This window comes from Mastigoproctus giganteus, chromosome 7 (assembly GCF_048544385.1).
Source record: "Mastigoproctus giganteus isolate SK-2022 chromosome 7, ASM4854438v1, whole genome shotgun sequence".
NCBI lineage: Eukaryota > Metazoa > Arthropoda > Arachnida > Uropygi > Thelyphonidae > Mastigoproctus > Mastigoproctus giganteus.
Genome location: NC_143581.1, coordinates 81,553,703 through 81,580,323, shown reverse-complemented (window position 1 = coordinate 81,580,323; position 26,621 = coordinate 81,553,703). Strand labels below are relative to the sequence as shown.

Here is a 26,621-nt window from a genome sequence, read left to right as displayed (position 1 = left end):
TTAACTAACCTTTTTATGATGAAATAAATATATGAATTTAAAAAAAAAAATAAGTTTAAGTAACTTAAACTCACATTGCATGGTGCTACTGGAATGTTGCAGCACCCTAAGGTGCCATCGCACCCCAGTTGAAAACCACTGATCTAGACATTGGTTTTCCAATAAATGTGCTAAATCTGTTCAAGAGAAGAATGTTGCATATCGTAATTTGCTTGTTTCCAAATCTTCAGCATACACCAGAACTTGCAACAATTGTAAAGCAGTTATTAGTAAGTCCAAACTAGATTTCAAACAGGCTAAGAGTGAAAAATGTGCTTCTTGTCCAAATGGTAGCTGAGCATTCTGGACTCTTGCCAAAGCTATTGGCAGAAACTTTTGCTCATCTCTGCTCCAACCTTTGTCAAAACCAGATGATTCTATTGCCACTTCAGCCAAGGATAAAGCTGACCTGCTAGCATCCTAATTTTCTTCCAACTCTTGTATTAATGATCTTGGTAAAACACCTCCCATCATTCCCAGCACACTCCATTCAATGCCTCCTGTGGTCTTCCATCAAAAGGATGTCAGAAGGATTTTAAAGACTCTTGAAGCTAAGAAAGCTCCAGATCCTGATGGTATTTCTCCAATTGTTCTCAAAACCTGTATTCCTGAACTTACTCGTGTTCTATGCCTTTTTTCACTTTCTTATTGCAAAGGTGTTTTTTCCTTCTGCTTAGAAATTTGCTCATATCCAGCCAGTTCCTAAAAAAAGGGTGACAAATCCTTCCCATCCAATTATTGTCCTATTGTAATTACATTTACACTTTCTAAAGTAATAGAGAAATCAATTAACTGATAACTCTTAAACTGCAGTAGACTCTCGATTTACCGGGACGCTTCAAGATTCCAAATTAAAAAAAAAAAAAAAAAAACCAACCAGAAATCATAAAATTCAACTAATAAATAGAAAGGTATAAACAGATGTTTTGCAGGTCATAAACAAGCGACAAGTGGCATTATAAGTCATCATTGGAAAATTAGTGTACCTATTATTTTGCATCCCCTGCTGTCTTCACACCCGCCAATCAAAAAAAAAAAAAAAAAGAAAGAAAAGTTTAGCTTGTTTTAGTGCATTGCGTCGATTGATGTGTTCCGTTGCACCGAAAAAGGACAAATTTTGTTTCATTATTTATGTCAGGGATGTAAAAATTTTTTTTTGTTCGCTTTCAGACAAATACTCCAAATTATTCAAAAGTTTGAAAACAGTGCATCCGTTAAATCTCTAATGAATCATTATAATGTAGGGGACGAAACCATAAGTAACATCGTAAAAAATAAACGAAAGCTATTAGACTTAAAATGGACATCGCAAAAAATAAAGGGAAGCATCGTATTTGGACATGCGAGTAGTGCATGGTAAGTTTTTTATCTACCGCCATAATTTTTTTACGTAGGTTGCTGAACATTATTCAATACAGTAAGTCCCTGACTTACACAACTACGGATTTATGTAATTTTTTTTTTTTTTTTTTTTAGTATTGTAAAATTTAAAACAAACAAAAATAATAAATAAATAAAATAAGCAATCAATAACGACGATCACGGCATTCACAAATTGCACAAGTGAGACACGGAGTAACAAGCAAATAAATAGGAAAGAAGAGAAGATTCTTACAATTTATTTATGTTTTTTTTTTATGTAACTGAAGATTTCAGTGAAAGGGGAACACATTTCACCATAATAACGTAAAAACCCACAGAATTCCAGCTATCGGTATTTTTACAAATTATTATTATTATTATTATTATCATTAGCCATATGGTGCAAGGAAGCCTGAGGCTTTTGCTGCACCAGCCAAAAAAAAAAAATTTTAATTTACCCTAAGAGAGAGAGAGAGAGAAAGAAGTAGAAGGAAATCACCAAAGAAGAGAAGAATGATGATATCCAGCTCAGGACCCTGGGTGTGCCAAGCCCATGCTCACCAGATGTGAGCCCCTGGGGTTAATGCAATAAGGTCGAGTTTATTACCCGTTTATAATTAGATGCACAAACAGAAAAGCCCAATAACACAATAAGTGCAAACTGTTTTTATTGCTTTATAGTAGTGACCTCCAGAAATGTGCTTTAGCAAAATATGAGCTAGCGCAGGGTGATAATAGTGGGTTTTCGCTTTAACCCTGTTAAGTTCTTTACAGAAAATTTCATTTTGACCATTATCATGGTGCTGACTAAGAGAATAAGTGACAGTGCTTACTAGTAAATCTATCAAGAAAAGGAAAGTGATCAATTTGGATCAGAAAATTAAACTAATAAGGATGTATGAAAATGGTCAAACATTAACAAATATGACGCTGAATTCAGATTTGTCAATAATAATATAGTAGCAATATGTTATTAGTCATTCCCGAGACGTAAAACTTGACGAAGTAAGAATTCCTGGAACGTATCTCTTACGTATGTCGGGGACTTCTGTATTTTTGGATTAACCGGGGAAATCGATTATCTGGGATTTGTTTTTTACCATCTATCCCGGAAAATCGAGAGTCTACTGTATTTAGAAACCTTCCGTCTGATCAACAATCGCCAGTATAGATTCTGTCAGTGTCAATCCATTGGTGATATTCTAGCTTATGTTACCCATTTATGGACAAATTCAATGGAAAAGTTTGACGAAACACAAGAAGTTGCTCTTTATATTTCAAAGGCTTTCAATCATGTTTAGCATAAAGGTCTTCTGAATACACTTCCATTTTATGGTTTGCCAACTGTTTTATGTAATTGGTTATCCAGTTTTCTCTCTCATCATTCACTGAGGATGATGGTAGATGGCTCCCTGTCTTCTAACTTCTCCACTAATGCCAGTGTCACCCAAGGTTCAGTTCTTTCCCCCACTCTTTTCCTCTTGTATATTAATGACCTTCTTCCAGTGACTGGAAATCATACCCATAGTTTTGCTGATGATATCACATTGCATTCCACTTTCCAGTTTGAAAAAAATCTGCCCTGTTCAAGCAGCTTCAACTTCTTGAATATCTGCTACCAATTCCTGAAATGCTGATCTCCAGGTAATTCAACAGTGGAGCAAAGATAACTTAGTTGATTTCAATCCTCTAAAACTCAGTCCTGTCTTATATCTCACAAAAAGGACTCTTCTGTTCCTATGCTTATCTTTGGTGACATGCTGATTTCTAATCTCTTTTGGAAATTACGCTGACTTCTAATCTCTCTTGGCATGAGCACATTACAAATATTGCTTCCTCTGCATCCAAAATACTTGGTTTTCTCTTTCGCTCTTGGCGTTACATTTCTCCCAAACAGCTGTCCTCTGCATAAACTGCAAATCCGCCCTACCATGGAAACCTCTCTCTCTCTCTCTCTCTCTCTCTCTCTCTCTCTCTCTCTCTCTCTCTCTCTCTCTCTCTCTCTCTCTCTCTCAGGCTTCTAAATTCCCTTCAGTAAAGGGCAGTTAGGTTAATTAATGATTCATCTCTAACAGAGTCTCTCCACTCTCTGTCTCATAGATGTTCTGTTTCTGCTGCATGCCTTTTCTATAGATATTTCCCTGGGCATAGTTCTTCTGAATTGGGTTTTATAATTCCCACTCTACCTTTCAAAGCAGTCTGAACATGTGGAGCCACCAGCCAATATCCATTAATGTCCAACTTCAAACTCACAGAACCAAACTCATGAACCGTTTATTCATTCAACTGCCATTTTCTGGAATAATCTTTCTTCATATGTATTTCCTGAAAATTACAATCTATAGAAGTTCATGTCTAATGTCAACAAATATCTTCTTTCACCTTCTCAACCTCCAACCCATGCATGGTACTAAGTACTATAAGTTCTAATTCTTCTCATGGTTGGGGTTTGCATAAAAAAGAAAAATTTGCCTGTGTCTGTATAGGGGACTGATGGGCCAAGATTATTTGTTGTTGCTGCTGATTTCACTACATTATTGACCAAATCTTGTCCAATAATGCAGATGTGGCTGGGGATCCAGCAGAAGTGGATATCGAATCCACTGTCACAGAGAGAGAGAGAACATGTCATCTGCTGAACCCAGGACAGGGTTGGACAAGCGGTGTATCTCATTACTGAGAAGGGAAGTAGTGATGGTGTTGTACGGTTCTACAGTTATGTTATCCATAGCATGCAGCTCTACATGCTATAGAATTCTGCTCAGATATACTACAATGGCAGACAAAAAAATTATATGCCGTAAATTTCTTCCAACAGATGTTGTTTCAATGGCCATAAGAGGAGATAGTCCAAAAGAGAACTACATAGTGGTTTAGTTGGTCTCACACGAGGGTAGCATGGTTTCTTTCTCCCAGAAACTAGGGTTTTTCGTCTAGCAAACAGGCAAACTGACCACAGAACACATGCAATTTACAGACATAGTATATGGCACAATATGGCCTAAGTTGCTGATGTGCCAAAAACTGACAGACTCACAAGGTGCTTCGGTACTGTACTAATCAATTATAGCTAGAGTGGCAGACAAAAAAACTGCATCAGTTGTGAATTTCGCAAATCGTGTTTTGCGCTGCATTATGCGTTGCAGAATTGTTCGAAATGCATTTGTTAGCTGGGATATGTATCTTTGTGAATAAAATCCAATAAAAAAAGACTCCACGTGATATACCTAATTGCCACAAATATCTTCCCAAAGGGTAAAATGCATAATTAATGGAAATATGAGAATACAAATGGCAATCATGACAACCAAACATAAATTTTATTGCATTTATGTGTACAAACTAAAATGACAAGTTAACATAATAGTATTATGTACTGTAAATCAGCAAAATAAATCTTCAATATTTTGTTGTTCCTCGTTGAGCTGCAATTACAGCTTTGCAATGATCTGGCATAGAATTAATCGACTTTTGGATATACGGTTGCCCAAGTGGTACCACACCCATACAATGCCCTCCTCCTGAAGTGGTACCACACCCATACAATGCCCTCCTCCTGAATCTTACTTGTTACAATTTTAGACGATATTACGTACCAGAAAATTTCAATAGGGTTCAAATCTAGACAGAAATGCCAGCATTTCTGTGTTATGACTGTACTTTAAGGGAGAAAAACAAGGGAAAACATTGGTGTATGTTTTAAGCCTTGTGAGACAAGAAGACAAACTCATCATTAAATCTAAATAATATAAAACTTACTAATTTTGCTGTGTGGCAAGGTGCTGAGTCCTGTTGAAAAATGCAGTTTTGGATGTCTATGTAGTGATCCCTAATAATGGGTTTCAGGCACTCCTTCAAGATAGCAGTGGGTTTCTGCATTCACCATTCCTTTAATAAACTTAATTTGCCCCACCCCCTTGCTTGTTATGCATCCCCAGACCATCTGACTGGCTAGCGGGGAACTTTATATTTGGTGTTATGCAGTCAGGATGGTATGCCTCTGATTTTTGTCTTCTGACCTATCGCTGCCCATCTGAGCTATGCAGGTTGAATTTCAATTTGTCAGAAAAGATTACCTTGTCCCATTGCTCTTTTGTCCATAGGCACCTCCATAGCCAGGTGGGCAGGAGCAGCAGTGCATAGCACATGCTTCTTGATTAGACCAGGGTTTGAGCCCATGCCTACCAAATATGGAGGATGTGGAACGGTCAGGGAATGACCACCACATATCTCCGGAGCAATATGGCCTTAGTTGCCAATGCTCCTAAAAACCAAAAAACAAACAAACAAACAATCTTTTGTCCATGAAACATGCATTTTAGCCCAAGCAAGTTGCTTCTTCCTCATTTGTTGGGTCAACAAAGGCTTCTTCTTGGGCCGATAGGTATGCAGACCGCATTCCAAAAGCCATCTTTGGATAGGTCGTGCACTTGTTTCAACACCAGGGGCCATCTCAAAGTCCAGTGTTAAATTAGGAACACTAGCATGGTGATTGCAAAGGCACAGCCATTTGAAATATCAATATTGAGAAGGTATATTCACTCTCTTATGGCCTAATCCAGGTCTTCTTTCACATGACCGGTTTCACGTTTTGATTTCAGCACCCAAGATACTGTTCGCTTGTGGCAGCCTATTTTATCAGCGATAGCACAAGCAGAAAGCCCTTCCTGGGACAGAGCAACAGCTACACTTTTTTTTTTTTCTTGGTGTCAACTAAATATATGGAGTGTTACTTACACCTTTGCAAAACAGGTTACTAATGAGTATGTATACCCTTCCAATGCTGTATTTATAGAAACGGTTGATGCAATACTTTACAATTACTGTCTGATGCAATACCTTTGCTTTGCGACAAACAAAATGACTGTAATCACAAACAAAATGATTGCGACAAACAATATCTTATACATTTCACTACAAATGTTAATTTTTTTAAGGTGATGCAGTTTTTTTGTCTGCCTCTGTATTTAGGTTAAAGACTTTACCCTCATTAGGTTAAAGACACCTGCAGATAGCACATATGATTCTCACTTCGAGCCATCTGTATACAAAGGAAAGCAGTCAGAATGTTCTGCTTGGTTAATGTTAATAGAGCTGAATGTAGACAGCAGGTAGTGTATCTGACTTAAAAGAAAAGTCACATGCACTTTGTCTACCATGAGCTTCAGCTGGTTTTCCTGAGCACAGTAAATAGCGAGCAATGGGTGTAAATGACTATTTTTGTATGGTCATTTCCATTTGAGTTGCAAATGAACATTTCTTGGCAACCTTTTCAGCATATATTGCTTTATTTCTATTTAGCAGTTTAACCTGTTTTCTGGCCTACTGGTATGAGATGTTCAGCTCTGCCTTTAGTCTTTGTATTTCTTTTTCTTTCTTCTACCTCTGGAATGCTCTAGAGCAGGCAGGGTGCTAATTGCTAGCCTTGGCAATTAATGCAGATGGGTTTTGAAGCCTTACATGATGTCATTTTGTTGTCTTTAGAACTGCAGCAAGCACAAGCAAGAGCACCAAGGCAGGCCATTTGTGAATGTCCATATTTCTGGCACCTGAAGCACCTTAATGGGTTTGGAACATATGGATGTATTGTGCAATACGTCCATATGTTCTCTGGCAGGACCTGCCAGAGTACAATTGACTCACTAGTAACACCCGGCTAGCCTCCACGTGGTGAGGTGTGAACAACGTCGGGTCCCATTAGGGGCCTGGTAGCCAATAAGCCGGATAAACAATGGACACAACATATAACTACACACACTTCTAAATCTCTGGCTTTGACAGGGTACTGTCACCAATACATAGAACATTCGTGGATATGGGAGAAATCCCAGGAGCCGTTAGACCCTCAAAATACCTCATGCCTCTGAAAAGATCTCCTCTTCAGACACTTCAAGACAATTCCATCATCGGCACCTCTGTAGCCAGGTGGGCAGGAGCAGCAGTGCGTAGCACACGCTTCTTGATTAGACCGGGGTTCAAGCCTGTGACCACCAAATACGGAGGATGTGGAAAGGTCAGAGAATGACCACTGCATATCTCCAGAGCAATACGGCCTTAGTTGCTAATGCTCCTAAAATCCAAATAACAACAACAACAAACAATTCCATCTGAGATCACACCCCCGGGATGAGTTCAGTGTCTTGTGGGATGTTACTGATATTGGTATTTCACCAATAAAGTTGGAATGGAGAAGTTGTTTTCACACTTCGTTTAGATGAGAATATCTGCAGAAAGCAGCTGTTTTACAGATTTAGAAAAGCCTGCCAACCCTTACAAACCCTTTTGAATAAAGAAGGGTGACATTTTCCCTATAGGCTTCTCTCCAGTGGAATGAATTATCAGATACCCAGGTGTTGGACTTGATATCATTTCTGTTCTAGGCCTCTTTGCTGAAGTGGTGGTTTCTGCACTCATGTCGATGACTTCTGGTAGGGACCGTGTTGGGGGCTTCCCCAGAAGAAAAATTTAGATTATCAGGATTCATAAGAGTTTTGTTTTTGGTTCAGTGCCCAGGATCCCCACCCACCATGGAGCCCAAAGGCACACCCACTACACGGCAAGCAATAAATATGCTCAGCAATGGAATGCCAGGGTTACCCAGACACCATAACTGCACCACCAGCCTGAATCCTGTCCCTCGGACTATGAGGGTAGGGACATGACATTAGCATGGTTGACTCTTGCAGGCGAACTCACTAGCCAGTTGGTCTTGTCGAAACAGGGGCCAAAGTGGTGTGTGGAAGCTGGTCCTCCTCAACCACCAGGATCCCCCCTTTTTGAATTTCCATGAGTTGCAGCACATGGCAAACATGCCAGATTCATATGGTGTAAGCCTGGAACCTGGGCTGTGGGTGTTGGATCCCAGTGATGCTAATTTGGAGGACCAGCAGCATCATTCGGAGGTCCCCTCACCAAGTACAGGTTCCCATGTTGAGGGATAAATTTGGTATCAAGTGTCAGATCCAAGAAACGAATATTGTTTGGTCTTGAAGATCTTTAAGTATGCCAGTAGTAGCAGCAGTAATAGTAGTTGTAATATCAAAGGCTTTTTTCAACATCATACCCATGACATGACTGGAGATGTGCAAATGTATCCCCAATTCATAAAGGGGGATTGAAAGGTGACACGAGTAATTACAGATCAGCTAGTTTAACTTCTGTTCCGGGTAAAATAATGGAGTTATTGGTTAAAGATGCAGTGCAGGATCATCTAGACAAGACTGCAGCAACGTTTCAGACACAGCATGGGTTTGTTAAGGGAAAGTCTTGTTTGACAAATTTGATTGGATATTATGATGTGATTACAAAGGAACTGGATGCAAAAAATAATTTTGATATCAAATACTTGGATTTCAGGAAAGCTTTTGACACTGTTGCGGATGGAAGACCACTGTACAAATTGGAGCAGAATGGTATTAAGGGTAAGTTGCTACAATGGATAAAAGGATGGTTGAGTGGGAGAAGACAGAGGGTGGTAATCAATGGGTGCTGCTCTTTGTGGACTAATGTTATTAGTGGAGTCCCACAGGGTTCGGTGTTGGGACCACTGTTGTTTTGTATATTTATCAATGATATTGATGAAGGCATATCAGGCTTAGTGTCGAAGTTTGCAGTGATACAAAGGTTGATGTATCACTGCAAGATGTAAAATCTTACAAATTTAAAATAAAAATAATTGTTTTGCTAGAAGTAATGTTAAAATTTGAAGAATGCTAGATTTAGTGATGGGATAGTTTAAGCATGAGAATTAACTATAGTAGCAAAGGGGTAAAGAAGTAATTCAAATAATACCAGAGAGCAAAAAGGGATAGCAGGACTAAGTAAAGGGGTGTCATTTGAGAACGGGCATGAAGGGGGTTGCTTAAAGAAGAACAATAGGACCTGAAAAGGGATTATATGAAGCACCTCCTTTGATCTATGACACTGTTAGAACCAAAACAGGAAGTAAGTGGACGACCAGTGTTCACTTCAAAATAAAACCGGCGTCAGGCTGACTGATATTTCAGTTTTCTGATACTTTTAGAGAGAAAGGTGTGAAACGAAAATGAGTGTTTGTGGAGGTTGCCGGTGGACATGAAAGGGTCATACTGTCTGTGAGAAAAAAATAAGAAAGTTTGAGAAAAGGGTTGGTTTGCGTGCTGTTGAGACAGCTTGGGAGAATTGTGTTGGAAAATGGAAAGGAACGTAAATTTAAAGAGAAGGGGAGGATTTGTTGGAGTCCTTGGGGGAGGCATGCCAAACTTGAAGGGAAGTGTAAAGTTCGAAAAAAAGAACAAAAAGAGAGAGTGTGCGAAAAAAGCGGGAAAAAGAGTTGAGTGGAAATGTAGGGGGAGAAAGAGTTGAGTGGAAATATAGTGACGAGACAGAGTCGAATAAGAGAATCCAAGTGAGTTTATCGAAAATGTAAGGGTGTGAGAAAAAGGGATGAATGTGTAAGGGGTAGTTAAAGGGAGTTTGTTAAACTCCCTTTAAAATGAAAGAAGAAGATTTACATAGATGATTAAATTCACTGAGGAAGGCAATAATATCCTAGAAAAAAAAAGCCCTGGAAACAGAAAGTAGCAGTCTTGAAAAGCAGAGTAGCAGCCCTGGATGTAGTAAGAAATAGCTCTGGATGGTGGAAGATAGCAGCCCTGAATGAGAAAGAAGTAGAAAGCCCTTACGAAAACATCCCGTCAAAATATGGAAGTAAGTGCCAAGTTAGAATAAGCACACTATAGATTATAAGAAGGACTATATAGGGAGATAATAAGAAAATTAAAGAGGAAGGTCATATGATTAATATACCCTAAGATATACTGTACATGTGTATGTAGATAAGTTGAGTATTGTTATTAGAATGTAGTAATGAACAGAGAAATACACGGAGATAGTCAAATTAAATATGAATGAATGGATGTAAAGTAGCTATATTAGACGGGTTAAATCAAAGAGATAATTAATGTGAATACTAGCATATAAGATTATCCAATTGTATTATGGTAACTAAGCCAGAGAAAAGGTTTTGTGTTTAGTGCAGCTATAAATTAAATTGTATAAGAATGTGGAATGAGGAATTGAGTGTGACCCCTAAATGATTATACATTAGAGAAGCTATAATAATGGAGATTCGTGGAAGGTATTAAGTATCCTTGTTCTAACTAAATGATGTATATGAATATCAATTAATATAACGGAACAGTTCATTTAATGTACCATATATGTTGTGTTATCTTACCATATAATGTGCATAATTATCTTTAACTTCATTTCATGTATGTATATGTAATAAAGAATTGTATATAGCCTTTAATGAAGTTGTAACTAGTCAATTTGAATACACAAGCCTAGTCCGAAGGAGGAATTTTACTTAATACAACAATTCTCGAGAATCTGACAGGAAAGAATAAATATGCATATGAACCCGATTCTTCTGTGAGGTACACGAGTCAGAATGTGGAATGTGGGGTAAGGAAACGAGAATAGAGTAAAGGTTTAAACTGAATATAGACATCCTTACAGGTTAAACCCCCCCCCACAGTTGGCAGGGTTTTTAATGACAGTGTGCTACTGCAACAGGATCTAGAAAATTTGGGCAGATGGGCTGAGAAGTGGCAACTGAAGTTTAACATTACTGCATATGGGCAGAAGTAAACCCAGAGAAACGTACCAACTGTGTGGTACTACACTTAAGGTGGTAGAAAATTAAAAAGACCTGAGAGTAATTGTGCAGTCAGATATAAAGTTTTCTAAGCAATGCAGACAGGCCAGGGCAGGTCATGGGGTTTTGTCAATGATATACAGGAATTTTGCTAGCAGGGAAAAGGAGGTGATTGTCCCTCTGTATAAGGCAATGGCAATGGTCAGGCTACAGCTTGAGTACTGCGTACAGGTCTGGAGGCCTCATTTTATGAAGGATGTAAATTTGCTTGAGTGTGTACAGAGAAGGGCAACAAGATTGGTGAAGGGATCCTCTTACCAAGAGAGGATTAAGTTCTGCAAATTTCAGCGGCTGGAGACCAGGCACTTGCAAGGTGATCTGATTGAGGTGTACAAGGCCTTGAATGGGTTGAGCACGCTGAATTCTTATGGGATTCTTCCACCTGTTCATATTACGAACCTAAGGGGGCATACATTCAAATTGAGGAAAGACAGATGTAGAAAAGATGTGCAGAAATTTGCCTTTAGCCAGTGGGTGGTTAATTGCTGGAACAAACTTCCATCTGTCATTGTGGAAGTTGATAGGTCAAATAAATTTAAGGAGGAACTGGACAAATATTTAGAGGGAATTGTTTTGTAATTTTTTTGACTGATGCTGCATAAGCCCACGCACTTGCTTTCTTGCATCACATGCCACTACTACTACTACATGATGATCATTTGAAATAAAAGCATTCTGTATGTTACTCCCAGCCTTAACCATAAGATCTAACATGGACTGGTTTTTTTTGGAAACCATATTGGTTTCCAAAAAATAGCTTTACTAATCTTTCCTGCTCTTTTTGGTCATGGTGAAGTGGCTATCTCCCTCTAGGCTTCCAGTCCCACCACAAGAAGGCAAGAGCAATGCCAAAGCTCAAGTATAGTAAGAGTTAAAAAAATAATAAATTAATAAATAAAGGTAACAGTGGTTTTCCTTCACATTACAACTTCTTCTTAACACACTTGCTGCCACCTAAATGTGAGAGACCCATCCAATGTGCCATAATTTTTGAAATGGTGTAAAAAAAATCAACATTCCAACATCGCCAGCATTCCAAAATGTATACATAATGTTTAAAATTTAAAGTTCAGAATTCACTGCTAAAAGTGAACACTTATTTTTGTGCTTAGCTGTAAATCAGAAAAAAAAAAATCTTAATTTTATAAATAGTTTATTGATGTACATAAATTAACAATAACACAAGCAAAGAACTAAAAAGAGAAAAAAAAAACTGTGTGACATGTCCGTAAACAAAAGCCAACATTACTGTAAAGCATTTAATCGTTAGTTTGATTGAATGTTTTACATGATGAATAAATTAGTATTCATCATGAGTAATGTTGTTAATTTCACATGTCTTTACGTTTACAGGACTTGGTTGACTGCTCAAGAATGGCCAATCGCATCCATTATGGCACAGTGCTTGGGTGCATTTTCAACTCAGAAATGCATTGTGGCACATTACTCCTAGTGCCCTTTTATGCTTATATGTGTAATGGCAGTAAATATGTTATTAATAAGATATTTACAAATAAGCCACTATGTAATCACTATAAATCTGGTGTAATTCAAAAAGACACTCTGGCACTCAGGGCCATTGGAAGAGCATATTCTTCCAGAAAAGGGCCAATGTTACCAGAGAAAAATGGACATGTCTTGTAGAACTGATATTAAGGAGTCTTCTACTGTCATCACTAGAGGATCAACTTATTATTCACTGTATTCTTTTTTGAGCCCGTCACCACCAAATATGGAGGATGCAGAAAGGTCAGGGAATGACCACTGCATATCCCCAGAGCAATATGGTCATAGTTGCTAATGCTCCTAAAAACCAAATAACAGCTGTATTCTTTAATATTTTTTTTATTTACAAGGTATTTACTGTAAAAAAAAATGAAAGTAAGTAAAATCTAATCATACTAATTGCTATTAATACTTACCTTTAATGGCATCTCAAATATTTTGCAACCATTTTCTCCAAAGATATTTTGAACCTGTGATTTTGTTTCCTAAACAGAAAAAAACAAAGATATATAAATTCTGTGTAAAATAATAAATAAAACAAAACCACTGGATGCAGAGATATACATACACACTCTGACCTTGAAAAAAGTCAGACTGTGGTCAAGACCAGTGATGTTGAATTGATTACATGCATGTAACCAGGGCTGTGCCAGGCTATATAGCCAACCTGGTGCAAACTTATTTTTGCCGCCCTTACCCCCACCAGGTCATTTTTCTTGTATATATATATATATATATATACAAGAAAAATATTTGGAAATATTTTTTTTGGAATTTAAAAAGAAATATTTCCAAAATATATATTTTTATTTTTTAAACACAAAATAACATATATTATGGTACACAAAATAAATATGTTAAAAATAAAATACAATAATGAAAATACATTAATTTGCTTTGGCTGCAGACAATAAAAGTTTCAGAGAAAGGTTTAAAACATTGTTTTTTAATATTGCCCACCATTTAGCATAGAAAAAAAAATTATAAAGTTCCTGTATAATTCCAAAAAAATCAATTGTCTCAAAAGATTTTTTCCACATTATTCACCACTAAATTCAAAGTATGTGCAGCGCAAGGTATGAAAAAGGCTCGGGGGTTTATATCTAAATTTTTTTAAAGAACACTGTTACATTTTCCTTTCATATTTGGCACCATTGTCATAACCTTTCCCACGCATATTTTTAATATCAATGTTATATTTTTCCAAAAATTCTAAAATGAATGTAGATAGCCCACCACCAGTCGTATTTTCAATTTCACAGAAACCTAAAAAAAGTTCCCTAATTTCAATTTTTTATGTTTCATCATTATAAATTACAAATCTTAAAGTAATTGTCAATTGTTCCTGATGACTGGCATCAGGTGTACAATATAAAATCAAAGAATAATATTTAGGTTCCTGTAACTTATCTACAATTTTTGTCCTTATACTATTCCTATTATATTTAAAATATCATTTTGAATTTTGTATCCTAAATAATGTGGCAGTTGAAGTTTATCAATCTAAATACGTTGAATGTGTTCTGACAAATTTGGCAATAATTTGTATTAATTGCAAAAAGTTTCCATTATTACTGTCGAATAATTTTGAATTAGTGCCCCATAACCCCAGGGGCTCACATCTTTACCACCAAGGTTACTGGCCCTGCCACGGGGAGGCAGGAGCAGTGCCGCTTTGTGGCCAAGCGTAGAGTTAGTACGGTTAGTAAGGCTATCTAAATTAAAGAAAAAGGTGCTTTCCTTCTTCTGGGCTCTCTTCTTATTTCTTTTAAGAAATTGAGCTACTTAACAGAAAATTTTAATAAGTGCAAGAGAAAACAAATGAAAACTCAGTCATTGGGAAGAAAAATGCTCCATAAATGCACAATAATCACTTGGCCATGGAAACACTTGGCACCCGAGGACAAACATTTTTAAGAACACTATGAATCAGGAAAGGCTAAATGCTCAAGAAATGCTTTCAATAGAGAAAAGCTTGAACAACAGTGCACCAAACTTAATGAAAAAGTTATTAATCTAATTTCAACAAATAAAAACCAAAGAATTGATTGTTTTTAAATAAAATTTCAAGTCTGTTGATGGTAAATGTCTAGTTAATGGTTTGTGGTATTTTTAACTTGCATATTATTATTACTGTGTATGTCTACATGTCTTATAACCAAGGCAATTTAATGTAACTTTAAGACACAGCACCCCCAAACATCAGAGTCACGAGCCGCCACTGGTTCTGAATGCACCTAGTGCTGTCTAAAAGCTGAATGCTGAAAAGACTTCAGGCGAGATAAAGCATTGGCATGCCGTAGTCCAGGCGTGATCTGATTATGGACCTGTATAAATGAAGCAGGCTGTAACGATCTGCTCCCCATGTTGTGGCTGATAAGACTCTGAGTATGTTCAGTATTTTTTTTGACAAGTAGTCCAGAGATGTTCAATGTGCTTTTGGAAGCTTAACTTACTGTCAAAAAATAATCCTAGTAGACAAATACTATTAGCTATGGGAAGAGGATAGTTATTCAAGTGGAGCTGGGGTTCAGGATGCATATGCATATTGCATCCTGAACCCCAGCTCCACTTGAATGGCAGTATATTTCTGGCCTGGATAGTCTATAACCATTTTGTCTCATCCATGTCAGGATGCAATTGATTGATATTTGTAGTTGGCATTCAATGCAATGCATGTTTTGAGAATGATAGGAGATTGTGATATCATCTGCGAAACCATATAACCATAGTTTGGAATGAGTTCAATTATATGGTTCATTCTCATTGCAAACAAAGTGGCACTGAGAACAGACCCCTGTGGAATTCCTTCTTCTTGGATAAAGTCTTAGAGAGGGTTCCCCATTAAAAAACTTGAAAGGATCTCTGTTGAAGGAAATTTTGGATAAAATATGGTAAATTACTTCTCAGGTCAAGAGAATGTAGATCTTTTAAGATGCCGAAGCGCCACGTAGTGTCAAAGGCTTTCTCAACGTCAAGACAGACCATGATGAGATGTTTTTTTTTGATGAAAGCATTTCTGAATGTTTGTCTCATCTTTGATCATGAGATCCAAAGAAGATCAGTTTTTCCAGAATCCAAATTGGTTGTTGTTAATCAAGTTTGGGACTCGAAGAACCAAGTGAGATGGCAATGTTTCATTTTCTCAGTGGTTTTGCTGAAACAGCTGGTAAGGGATATTGGGGCACCTCCGTAGTCAGGTGGGCAGGAGCAGCAGTGCATAGCACACGCTTCTTGATTAGACCGGGGTTCGAGCCCGTGACCACCGCATATCCCTGGAGCAATATGGCCTTAGTAGCTAATGCTCCTAAAAACCAAACAACAAAAACAAGGGATATTGGGACAAGGTAATTTTGCGGAACAGAATGATCTTTACCAGGTTTTGCAATTGCTAGTACATAAGAATGACGCCAGGAACTTGGGAAGGTATGTTCGGAAAAAATTCGATTGAAAATATGAGCAGTGAAGAGAGTGATCTTTGATCCAAATTTCGAACCATTACATAATATATCCCATCAGGGCTAGTAGCACTGTTTCTTGAGTTGGTAGGGGATTTGTGCAACTCAAGCATGATAAATGGTTGATTATAAGGTAAAGCAGAATTGTCCATGAAATTTAGTCTGGATTTCTCTGTAACTGTTTCAAGTTTTTGAAATGTTTGATCATAAGCGATAGAAGAGGACAACTGAGAAAATACAACTCCCATTGCATTTGATATTTCTGTAGGAGTAGAAAGCTCTTGCCCATTTCAGTTCAGTAGTGGGGTGGATAAAGGAGGAAATTTACTGTTAAACATTTGTTTTTCTCCAGATTAATCTGATATTGGTATTTTTATTTTCTGATGAGATGAATTTAACTGAACTTTCTTTTTTTGCGTGATGTCTGATATAACGAGCTTTTGCTCTAAGACATTTATAATTAATAAGATTGAAGGTGGTTGGATGTTTGTGGAAAAGGTTCCACACTTTGTTTTTCTCTTTTTTCGCATTGTTGCAGTATTCATTCCACCAGTAATTTATTTTTAATCTATTTCTTAGTTCATGTTGAGGAATGACAGCGGACGGTGTTAGAATTTGATTTGGGACATGCTTGGTAACACTGTTGATGGAACAGGACTGAATGGTATAGTTGTCAAATGATATGTGCGTTCTGTATTTTATCCAGTCAGCCCTTGAAAATTTCCATTTAATTGGATTTTCTGTTGGGAAGGAATAGGATGTTTCAATTTTGCCATTATTGGATAATGGTTGCTGCTATAAGGATCACTCAGAGTTACCCAATCTATACTTGGAAAGAGGATTGGGGAACAAATGGAAAGGTCTATTCAGATATTGAACCTGTAGGGAGATGGATATACATAGGAGAACCAGTATTTAGTAAAGTTAAATTCTGCCTGTCGATCAAAATTTCAATAAGCTTTCCTCGTCTGACTGAAGTAGGGGAACCGCAAGTGGATGGTGGGCATTAAAGCCTCCTAGTAAACAAAGTGGAGATGCTAACTGCAAATCAAGATCTTTGACTTCCTGTATAGTATATTGATGATTTGGCAGATGATAGATTGAAACCAGTGTCAGAGTTTGTAATGGGATGCTTGAATCTACGAGTATTGCTAATCCTCCGTAAGCACTGTTAGTGCCAGTATGAACATAGTATAATTTTTTATTGTAATTTAGAACTGACTTGTCAAATTTGTTTCCTGCAAACACATTGCAAGAGGTTTGCAGTGGTGAATTAATTCATGGATATCATCGATGTTACTGCGAAGGCCTCTACAGTTCCATTGGATAATATGTTCCATTATTTGGTTTTTAAGAAGGAGATGAATCTGTCTGCTTTTTATGAGTGGGTTGTTTATGACAGTCTAGTTTAGATTTTTTCTTTTCTGGGAAAGTTGAGGCATGCTGAATCATTGTTATTTTCAATTTCACCATCTTCATGTAATTCGAGATCTTCTTGAGTGATCACGTCATCGGTATCCATTCTTGTTAAGGGTACTTGATTAACCTCAACAGGATCTGATTTTTGCAATTTTTCTGCAATTTTACTGTGGGTTGTTTTGGGTTGGAATTGTGAGAGATGTATTGTTACTTTGATATACTGTCTTTGGCTTAGATGTAAGCTGGGTCAATAGAAATGACCGAGCCCAGTCTGCAATCAATTTATCTGGAGAGAGTTACACTTCTGTCTGACATGCTACTGATTGGTGAGAGTGGACAGCTGAAGCATAAGAGCGAGCTTTTTGGCATGATTAGTTTAATTTGTTTTCTAGCTTCTTGATATGAGACTATTTTCAGTCTTGTATTTTTGTATTTTCTTCCCTAGCTTCCAGAGATCACATTCTTTAGAGTATGCTGGATGGTTGCACCTGCAATTAGGACACTGCGCAGTTTGTGCCTTGCATTTTGATTGGGTATGAGTTGTACAGTCACAGTTTGGACATGCTGAAACTCCATGGCATTTTGTCTGGGAGTGATCAAATTTCTGGCATTTGTAGCATCTTAAGAGTTTTGGGAAAAAGGGTCGAACATGGCAATTTAAGTAACCTGCTTTGACTGAAACTGGTAGATTCGGTGTACTGAAGGTTAGAATTGTTGGGAAAGGGCCATCTTTTAGTATCATAATTCTTTTTGCTTGAGTTACATTTTGTTCCTTTAGTTCATGGACTATTTCTTCTTCAGAAACTTAGAGATAAAAATTATTTTAACAGACACAGAGTTGTGTGTGCAGTGAGTCGTGTGAGGGCACCAGATAGGCCATTCAACCATTAAACTGGTGTTCATTGTTGCTGCATGGACATGCATAGTTTTCCCTCCAGCGTTTATCTAGACTTAAAACAGTTGCCTCTAAGATGGGGCATAGTTTCATGCCTTTGCAGCAGTTCATGGCTCTCAAATTACACAATATATTAAGTGACTAACCAGCGGCAGTGGCGAAAGTGTCGGGATTGGTCAATTACTTCATAGTCCCACTTGCAATTGAAGTCGTGGTGGGCTGACCAGTAGTGTTCTGTGATTGCGAATTGGTCGGTCTCAGCAAGGCGAATCGATCTGTCGTGTTCTGTGAGGCGGTCTTGAAGATGTCTCGAGGTCTTTCCTATGTAGCAGCTGCCACAATCTTTGCAGGCTATGCAGTATACTACACCACTGCGTAAGAGAGGGGTGACCAGAGTCTTTACATTGGAAACTAGAGAATGTAAATTTCTACCAGGCAGCTGCACGCATTTTATGTGGTATTCTCAGAGGAATTTTTAGATCCGGCCTGATATGCCTGGATAGTAGGGAATGTAGGTGGTAGGCACATTGTTCTGAGTTGATGGTGGCATTGGGTGGACTTTAAGCTCCTGCACTTGTCCAATATGTGGGTTGAGTAGCCACAATTGATCAAGTCTGTCCTCACTCTGGAAATCTCGTTGCGCCTAGCTTCATCTGTGCTGTAGTGGCTCCAAGCATTGGAGAATAAAGTGTTGGCAGTGCTGTTGAGATGGCTAGGAGAATGGCTGGATCTGTAGTTTATGAACTGTCCACACCACATTGGCTTATGGTATACTGAGGTTTCTAGATGTGGGCCCACACGTTTTACTAGGACATCCAAGAATGGGAGAAATCCGTCTACTTCTAACTCTAGTCTACTCCTACTATACCACACAGCCCGCAAAAATTGTGACAGCTGCTACATAGGAGAGATCTCAAGACGTCTACAAGACCGCCTCGAAGAACACGACAGATCAATTCATCTTGCTGAGACCGAGCAGACCGCAATCACAGAACACTGCTGGTCAACCCACCACGAGTTCAATCGCAAGTGGGACTACGAAGTAATTGACCAGTCCAGACACTTTTGCCACCGCCTCTGGTTAGAGTCACTTAATATATTGTGTAATTCGAGAGCCATGAACCGCTGCAAAGGCATGAGACTACACCCTATCTTAGAGGCAACTGTTTTAAGTCTAGATAAATGCTGGAGGCAAAACTATGCACATCCATGCAGCAACAATGAACACCAGTTTAATGGTTGAATAGCCTATCTTGTGCCCTCGCACGACTCACTGCATACACAACTCTGTGTCTGTTAAAATAATTTTTATCTCTAAAGTTTCCATTCTATTTCACACATGAGGAGTTATTCAGGAAGGGGAATGTCGTAGGTGAAGTAAACATTGGCAGTGAGCTAGATTATTTTCTAATAACTGAGAGGAAAGTGGAGGAGAAATTGTTGAGGATAAACATAAAAAAGGCACCCGGGGTGAATGGGATCTATCCAGTTATATTAAAGGAGGCAGCAAAGGAAGTAAGCAAACCCCTAGCCATAATTATGAGAGCTTCTTTGGACTCAGGGGAGGTACCCATGGACTGGAGATGTGCAAATGTAACCCCAATTCACAAAGGAGGATCAAAGGCTGACACAAGTAATTATAGACCTGTGAGTTTAACTTCTGTTCCAGGAAAATTAATGGAGGCACTGGTTAAAGAAGCACTGCAGGATCATCTGGACAAGAATTCAGTTATAGCTCAGACACAGCATGGTTTAGTTAAGGGCAGGTCTTGTCTGACCAATTTGATTGGATACTATGATGTAGTCACAAAAGAACTGGATGCAGGGAATAACTTTGATATTATATATTTGGATCTTAGAAAGGCTTTTGATACTGTTGCGCATGGAAGACTGCTGCACAAATTGGAGAAGTGTGGCATTGGAGGCAAATTGCTGCTATGGATAAAGGGATGGTTGAGTGGCAGAAGACAGAGAGTGGTAATCAATGGACACTGCTCAACGTGGACTAATGTTATTAGTGGAGTTCCTCAGGGTTCAGTGTTGGGTCCATTGTTGTTTTCTGTATTTATAAATGATATTGATGATGGTGTATCAGGCTTAATGTCCAAGTTTGCAGACGATACCAAGGTTGGCAGGGTTGTTAAGGACACTACTGATACTATGCTGCTGCAACAGGATCTGGAAAGGTTGAGCAGATGGGCTGAGAGGTGGCAAATGAAGTTTAACATTGACAAATGTAAAGTACTGCATATGGGAAACAGTAACCCCAGATCAACGTATCATCTCTGTGGTACTACGCTGACAGTGGTAGAGAATGAAAAGGACCTGGGGGTAATTGTGCAGGCAGATATGAAGTTCTCTGAGCAGTGCAGACGAGCTGCAAGAGTAGCTCATGGTGTCTTGTCAATGATATACAGGAATTTTTCTAGCAGGGACAGGGATGTGATTATTCCCTTGTATAAGGCATTGGTCAGGCCACACCTTGAGTACTGTATACAGGTCTGGAGGCCTCATTTCAAGAAGGATGTAGAGCTGCTGGAACGAGTACAGAGAAGGGCAACAAGATTAGTGAATGGAACAAAGGGTTGCTCTTACGAAGAAAGGCTTAAGTTTTGCAAATTACAGAGCCTGGAGACTAGGCATCGGCGAGGTGATCTGATAGAGGTGTATAAGGCTTTGAATGGCTTGAGCATGCTCAATGCCGATGGGATTCTTCCTCTTGCTCAGAATAATCACCTGAGAGGGCATAAATTCAAATTGAGGAAGGACGGATGTCGGATAGATGTGCGGAAATTTGCCTTTAGCCAGCGGGCAGTTGGTTTGTGGAATAGACTCCCATCGCTTGTTGTTGAAGTTGATAGCCTAAACAAATTTAAGGCTCAGCTGGACAGGTATTTCGAATGAACGGAGGGGTGAAATGGGAGTAGTGGTTGTTTTTTTTTTTTTTTTTTTTTTTTTGGCTGATGCTGAATAAGCTTGCTTTCTTGCATCATATGCCTCTACTAATGCTAATGCTATTTGTTGATAAAGAGGCACATTCAGCCTTGAAAGCTCCAAGGTATAATTAAAGATATTTTTACTGGATATGTACATTGTCAATATTACATATTTTTCTCTGGAGTGGTTAATACAAAAACAGTGGTTCATAGGTCTCTGCCTTCTACATATAAACTCTGTGCAGGTGATGTTCGATATGCACCTAGGGAAATTTGTAAACCACTATTATATATAGGGTGAAGCCATTTTATGATGCTTTGTTAAGAATATTAATAGGAATATGAATAGATGATAAGAATACTGCTCAAGAAGCAGGTGAAGAAATCTTGGAGAGATTATCAAGATTCTTCCAGTTGATGTGAATCATCAACTGGAAGAATCAAAGCTCAATGCCAAGCCAATTAAATTGATGATAACTTCCAGTCATTATCCAAAGAGATTAATGTATATGATGCATCGGGAAAGATAACAACCAATTTGGAAGAACTAAAAAATACCTTCAGTACAGTAATCAATGTCAACTCAACATAAAAGAATTTCCCAATTTCAAGAAATCTTGTCTCCAGATGAAGGGCAAGCTTATCAGATAAATCTATAGACTCTCTGTGTTTCTTAAAACATCATTTCTTGAATGTAATAAAAAGTAATGCATGCATATGTGTTTTATTTTTGATTCTTAAATATCTTATAAGCTTTGCATATGGTTAAGATTCATACAAAATCCATCATATAGTCATCATCAGACATTTTCAATCCACTGAAGGATGAAGGTTTTTTTCCCAGCAACTTTCCAGTTCCTTCTGTTTTGTGCAATGGCCATCCATTTACTACCCACGAACTCATGAATTTCATCTATCCATCTCCGCCATTGTCTTCCAGGTTTTCTTCTAGCTCCTCTTGGGTACCATTCTGTTATTTTCTTAGTCCATCTATCATCATGTCTTCGAGCTGTGTCCTGCCCAAGACCATTTTAGTTCTTTAGTTTTGAAAAGAATGTCCTTTACTTGAGTTTGCTGCCTAATCCATGTGTTTCTCTTTTTATCAACCAGTCTGATTCCCAATATAATTCGTTCCATTCTTTGCTGTGTAGTTCTCAGCTTCTCTTCCATTCTTTTGGTGAGTGCCCAAGTTTCACTTCCATAAGTCATGGTGAGCAGTATACATTGGTTCATTATTTTACATTTCAGACACACTGGGATATTGCTCATTAGTATGTGACTATAGTTCCTGAATGCTATCCATCCAAAATTTATTCTTCTCTTGACTTCCAGCCATTTATCATTATTACAGCTAATAACTTGTCCCAGATAAGTATATAACTCTACCTTTTCAATTACTGCTACTTCAATCATTATGTCCCTTTCTGTGGTATACTTGTTCATCATTACTTTTATTTTAGCCATATTCATCTTTAGTCCAAAATCCTTACTAACTTTGCATAACTGATTAAGATTTTCCTGTAATTCTTTGGGATCATGACTTATGACCACAATGTCATCTGCAAATCGTAAATGGTTTAGGTACTCTCCATTCACATTGACTCCTCTCTGCTACCAGTCTAATCTTCTGAAAGCTTCCTCAAGGGCAGCAGTAAAAAATTCAGAGATATTGCATCTCCTTGTTGAACTCCTTTCCCAGCTTCATCTTCTCCCAGGGCTACAGTAACTTCATCTTCTCCCGGGGCTTTCATAAAGCCATATTCATCTTTAGTCCAAAATCCTTACTAACTTTGCATAACTGATTAAGATTTTCCTGTAATTCTTTGGGATCATGGCTTATGACCACAATGTCATCTGCAAATCGTAAATGGTTTAGGTACTCTCCATTCACATTGACTCCTCTCTGCTACCAGTCTAATCTTCTGAAAGCTTCCTCAAGGGCAGCAGTAAACAACTTCAGAGATATTGCATCTCCTTGTTGAACTCCTTTCTCAATTTTAAATTTGCTACTGTCTTTGTGTAGACTAATAAAGGAGGTAGCACTCTCATATATTTTCTTCAAAATGATAATATATGAGGTATCTATACCTTGTCTTTCCAGTGCCCAAAAAACATTACCTTATGCTGTATGGAGTCAAATGCCTTTTCATAATCTACAAATGCCAGGCATAATGGTGCTTTATATTCATTTTCTTTCTCCATTACCTGTGATATTACATGAAGGCGATCCATAGTTGAGAATCCTGTCCTAAAGCCAGCTTGCTCTTTCGGTTGATTCTAATCAAGTATTCTTTCTAATCTGTTAGTAATGACCCTTGTGAACAACTTGTAGATGTGGGATAACAAGCTAATTGGTCTAGAATTTCCAATTTCTGATTTATCTCCTTTCTTATGCAGCAAAACTATGATTGCATTATTCCACTCCTTAGGCGTCACACCTTTTCTAATGCATTTTGTGAAGCGTCTTGCCAGTTTTTGTGTCATGTCTCTTCCTCCCAATTTTAACAATTCTACAGTAACTTCATATTCTCCCGGGGCTTTCAGATTCTTCATTTTCTTAAACGTGTGTTCTACCTCATCAGGAAGAATATCAGATATGTCATACGTGTTACTAATTTGCAATCCATCTTCCCCACTGCTGGCATCATTCCCTCGCCTCTTGTATAATTCTCTATAGTAGTCTTCTGCTATTTTAATTATGCCTTCTCTGCTATTTATAAGTACACCATTGCTATTCTTCAGTTTCAGTATCATTTGTCTTTCTGTATTACGCTCATGGCTGCTGATTTAAGTCCTTTGTTTTCCCTTAATGCTTGTTCTACTTTTCTTGTGTTAAATCTTCTTATGTCCTCTCTGAGTCTCTTTCTAATGACTTTGCATAACTCAGTATACTCAATTTTCTCCTTGTAAGTGTTTATCTTGCTCTTCAATTGTCGCCTTTGGTTCATCATGACAAGTGTTTCTTGACTAATTTTTTCTTCTTTGGATTTCTTTTTACCGATAGGTTTCTTGGGCTTTATCACTTTCAGAAAGTTGTAATATTCCTTGTCGATATCTTGGTCCTGAGCAGTCTGCAGAAGCTCAAACTTGTTCTTAAGTTCCAGTATATATACTGCTTTTTCTCCTCTTCTGTTATCTCAAAGATCTTTGTATTATTTACTCGAGTCAGTTTTTTCCTTTCTTTTCTTACATCAATAGCAAGTGTGCATCTTACCATTCTGTGATCACTTCCAACATTTCCCTTGTTCAGGACAGTAACATCACTCACGATATATCTTCTGTTAGTGAGGATGAAGTTGATATCATTAGTTGTTAATCAATTTGGACTCTTCCATATCCACTTCCTGTTCACCCTTTTCTTGAAAAAAGTGTTCATTACTGACAATCCTTGAGATTCTGCAAATTCCACAAGTCTTTCGCCTCTTTCATTTCTTTCACCAATTCCAAAATTTCCTTTAGTTCCCGTTTCTGCACTGTTTTGTCTTTTTCCAACCTTAGCATTGAAGTCCCCCATAATGATAGTGTAGTCCTCTCATCTAGAAGACTATGAATTTCGGTGTACATTTCTTCAACCTCTTCATCCTCATGGCTTGATGTTGGTGCATAAATCATTATAACCTTTAGCTTGTACCTCTTAGAAATACTGAGTCTTGACACATTTGTTGATGTACTTTTGAATTCCAACATGTTGCTTCTTATATCTTTATGGACCAGAAAGCCAACTCCACCTTCGCTCCTTTAACTGTTTCCATTGGTGTATTGGCACATTATAGCCTTAATTGCTAATGCGCCAATAAAATACAAATCAAATCAAAATCAAACCATTGGTGTACCGCAGATTTCCACTTGATAAACTTATAAGTGATTCATTTCTTCTTGTTTCAGCCAAACTGATGATATTCCAATTCACATTTTCTAATTCCTTTTCTGTTCTAATATCTCGTCTTCCCTGATGAGCGATCTAATGTTGTAACAGTTCAGTTTTCGTGCATGGCAGCCTGGTGGCACCCAGAGATTCTTAGCACCCTCTGCTTCCACTCTGATCCTCTCGTTGCCGTAAGAGGGGGAGTGAGAGCCACTGGGGACTGAGGACCATTTGTTTCATCATGCTGTCATGTGCTGGATGGTTTGGTCTTTCCCTCTTCACGCTGACCAGGCGTCTTGAAGAGAACCACTCTACACGTTCATTGCCACTTAACTGACGTATCAGGGCTTACCATTGAGAAGATATGCATGAGTGGATTTTAGGGTGGCAGGCCAACCGGACTTCTCCTAAATCTTCGGTAATAGAAAGATATTGGATCCATCATCGTTTTAGACTGAGTGTCTGAAAACACACAGAATACCTGTTCCCCTTTAAGCCCCCATTGTATAGTATTCATTTCTAAATGATTTCCGTTGAATGCTCAATACAATTTTCATAAAAAATATCAAGTATTTTATTGGTAATAATAGTAATCACAATATTACATAACAATAATAATAATAATATTATTATTATTATATAGAAACAGAATAACTTCCACTACAGGATTTGTGTAACTTGTATTAATTTTTCTGAAAAGGCAAGTAGAATAAAATTCCTCATCAGTAAGGTCAACAAAGGATTTTTTCTCACTTCTCTTATGCAGTCTACTTTTAAAAGGAAAATAGAGTTCATATTCATAGGAGAAATATTAATTAAAATAATTTTTAAATATTTTAGCATCCTTACCTCTCAGTATTATCATGTTTTAAGAAAAAATACTCAGTAATGATTCTCACACAATAACTGCTTTCTTTCTCGAGATTTCTTGAGAATGCAAAATAAATTCTCAAATCTGCTAGAAAATATACTGTGGAAAAAAGAGAAATCTCGAATCTTGAGAACATAAAAAAACCAAACAATATGTAATTATAAGGAAATGTTTTAATTAAATAAAAGCACACTCTTAAGCTATGTGGCATAGATGAAATAGTTTAATTTATAGTAGAGCAACTGTTCTGCTGCAAATCTCTTGAATGGAGTCAAACTAGGTGCTAATGGTGGCTGTGGCAGCCTTCTCAAGAGAGCAGCTGTGGCTGGCATGACTCTGTGTAGTTGTGCATGGAAGGGGAAGTGCATGACTGTCAAGCTGTAGGGGAGGGAGTGTCTATGCAGAGCAGTTGGGAGATGTCAATTGTGTGCAGTGAAAAGGCACAGTTAATGTAGAACAGAGTTTCAATCTAGTGAGGATCTCCTGCCTGTATTTATAATTTTTCACCAATCACCAATTTTGGGGAGGTGTCCCTCTCAAGATCTTTAAGTGTGGAAGCACCTGCTTAGG

At 37.9% G+C, this 26,621-nt stretch overlaps 1 protein-coding gene across 1 annotated transcript in view; it reads right to left on the bottom strand.

Moving 5' to 3' along the window:
- Positions 1-26,621, bottom strand: part of LOC150083030 (DNA-dependent protein kinase catalytic subunit-like) — a 205,091-nt gene that overhangs the window by 18,886 nt on the left and 159,584 nt on the right. Inside the window, exon 10 of the mRNA XM_090378363.1 lies at positions 13,024-13,092. Coding sequence (XP_090234489.1) covers positions 13,024-13,092 — 69 coding nt within the window. The remainder of the gene's footprint in view (positions 1-13,023; positions 13,093-26,621) is intronic.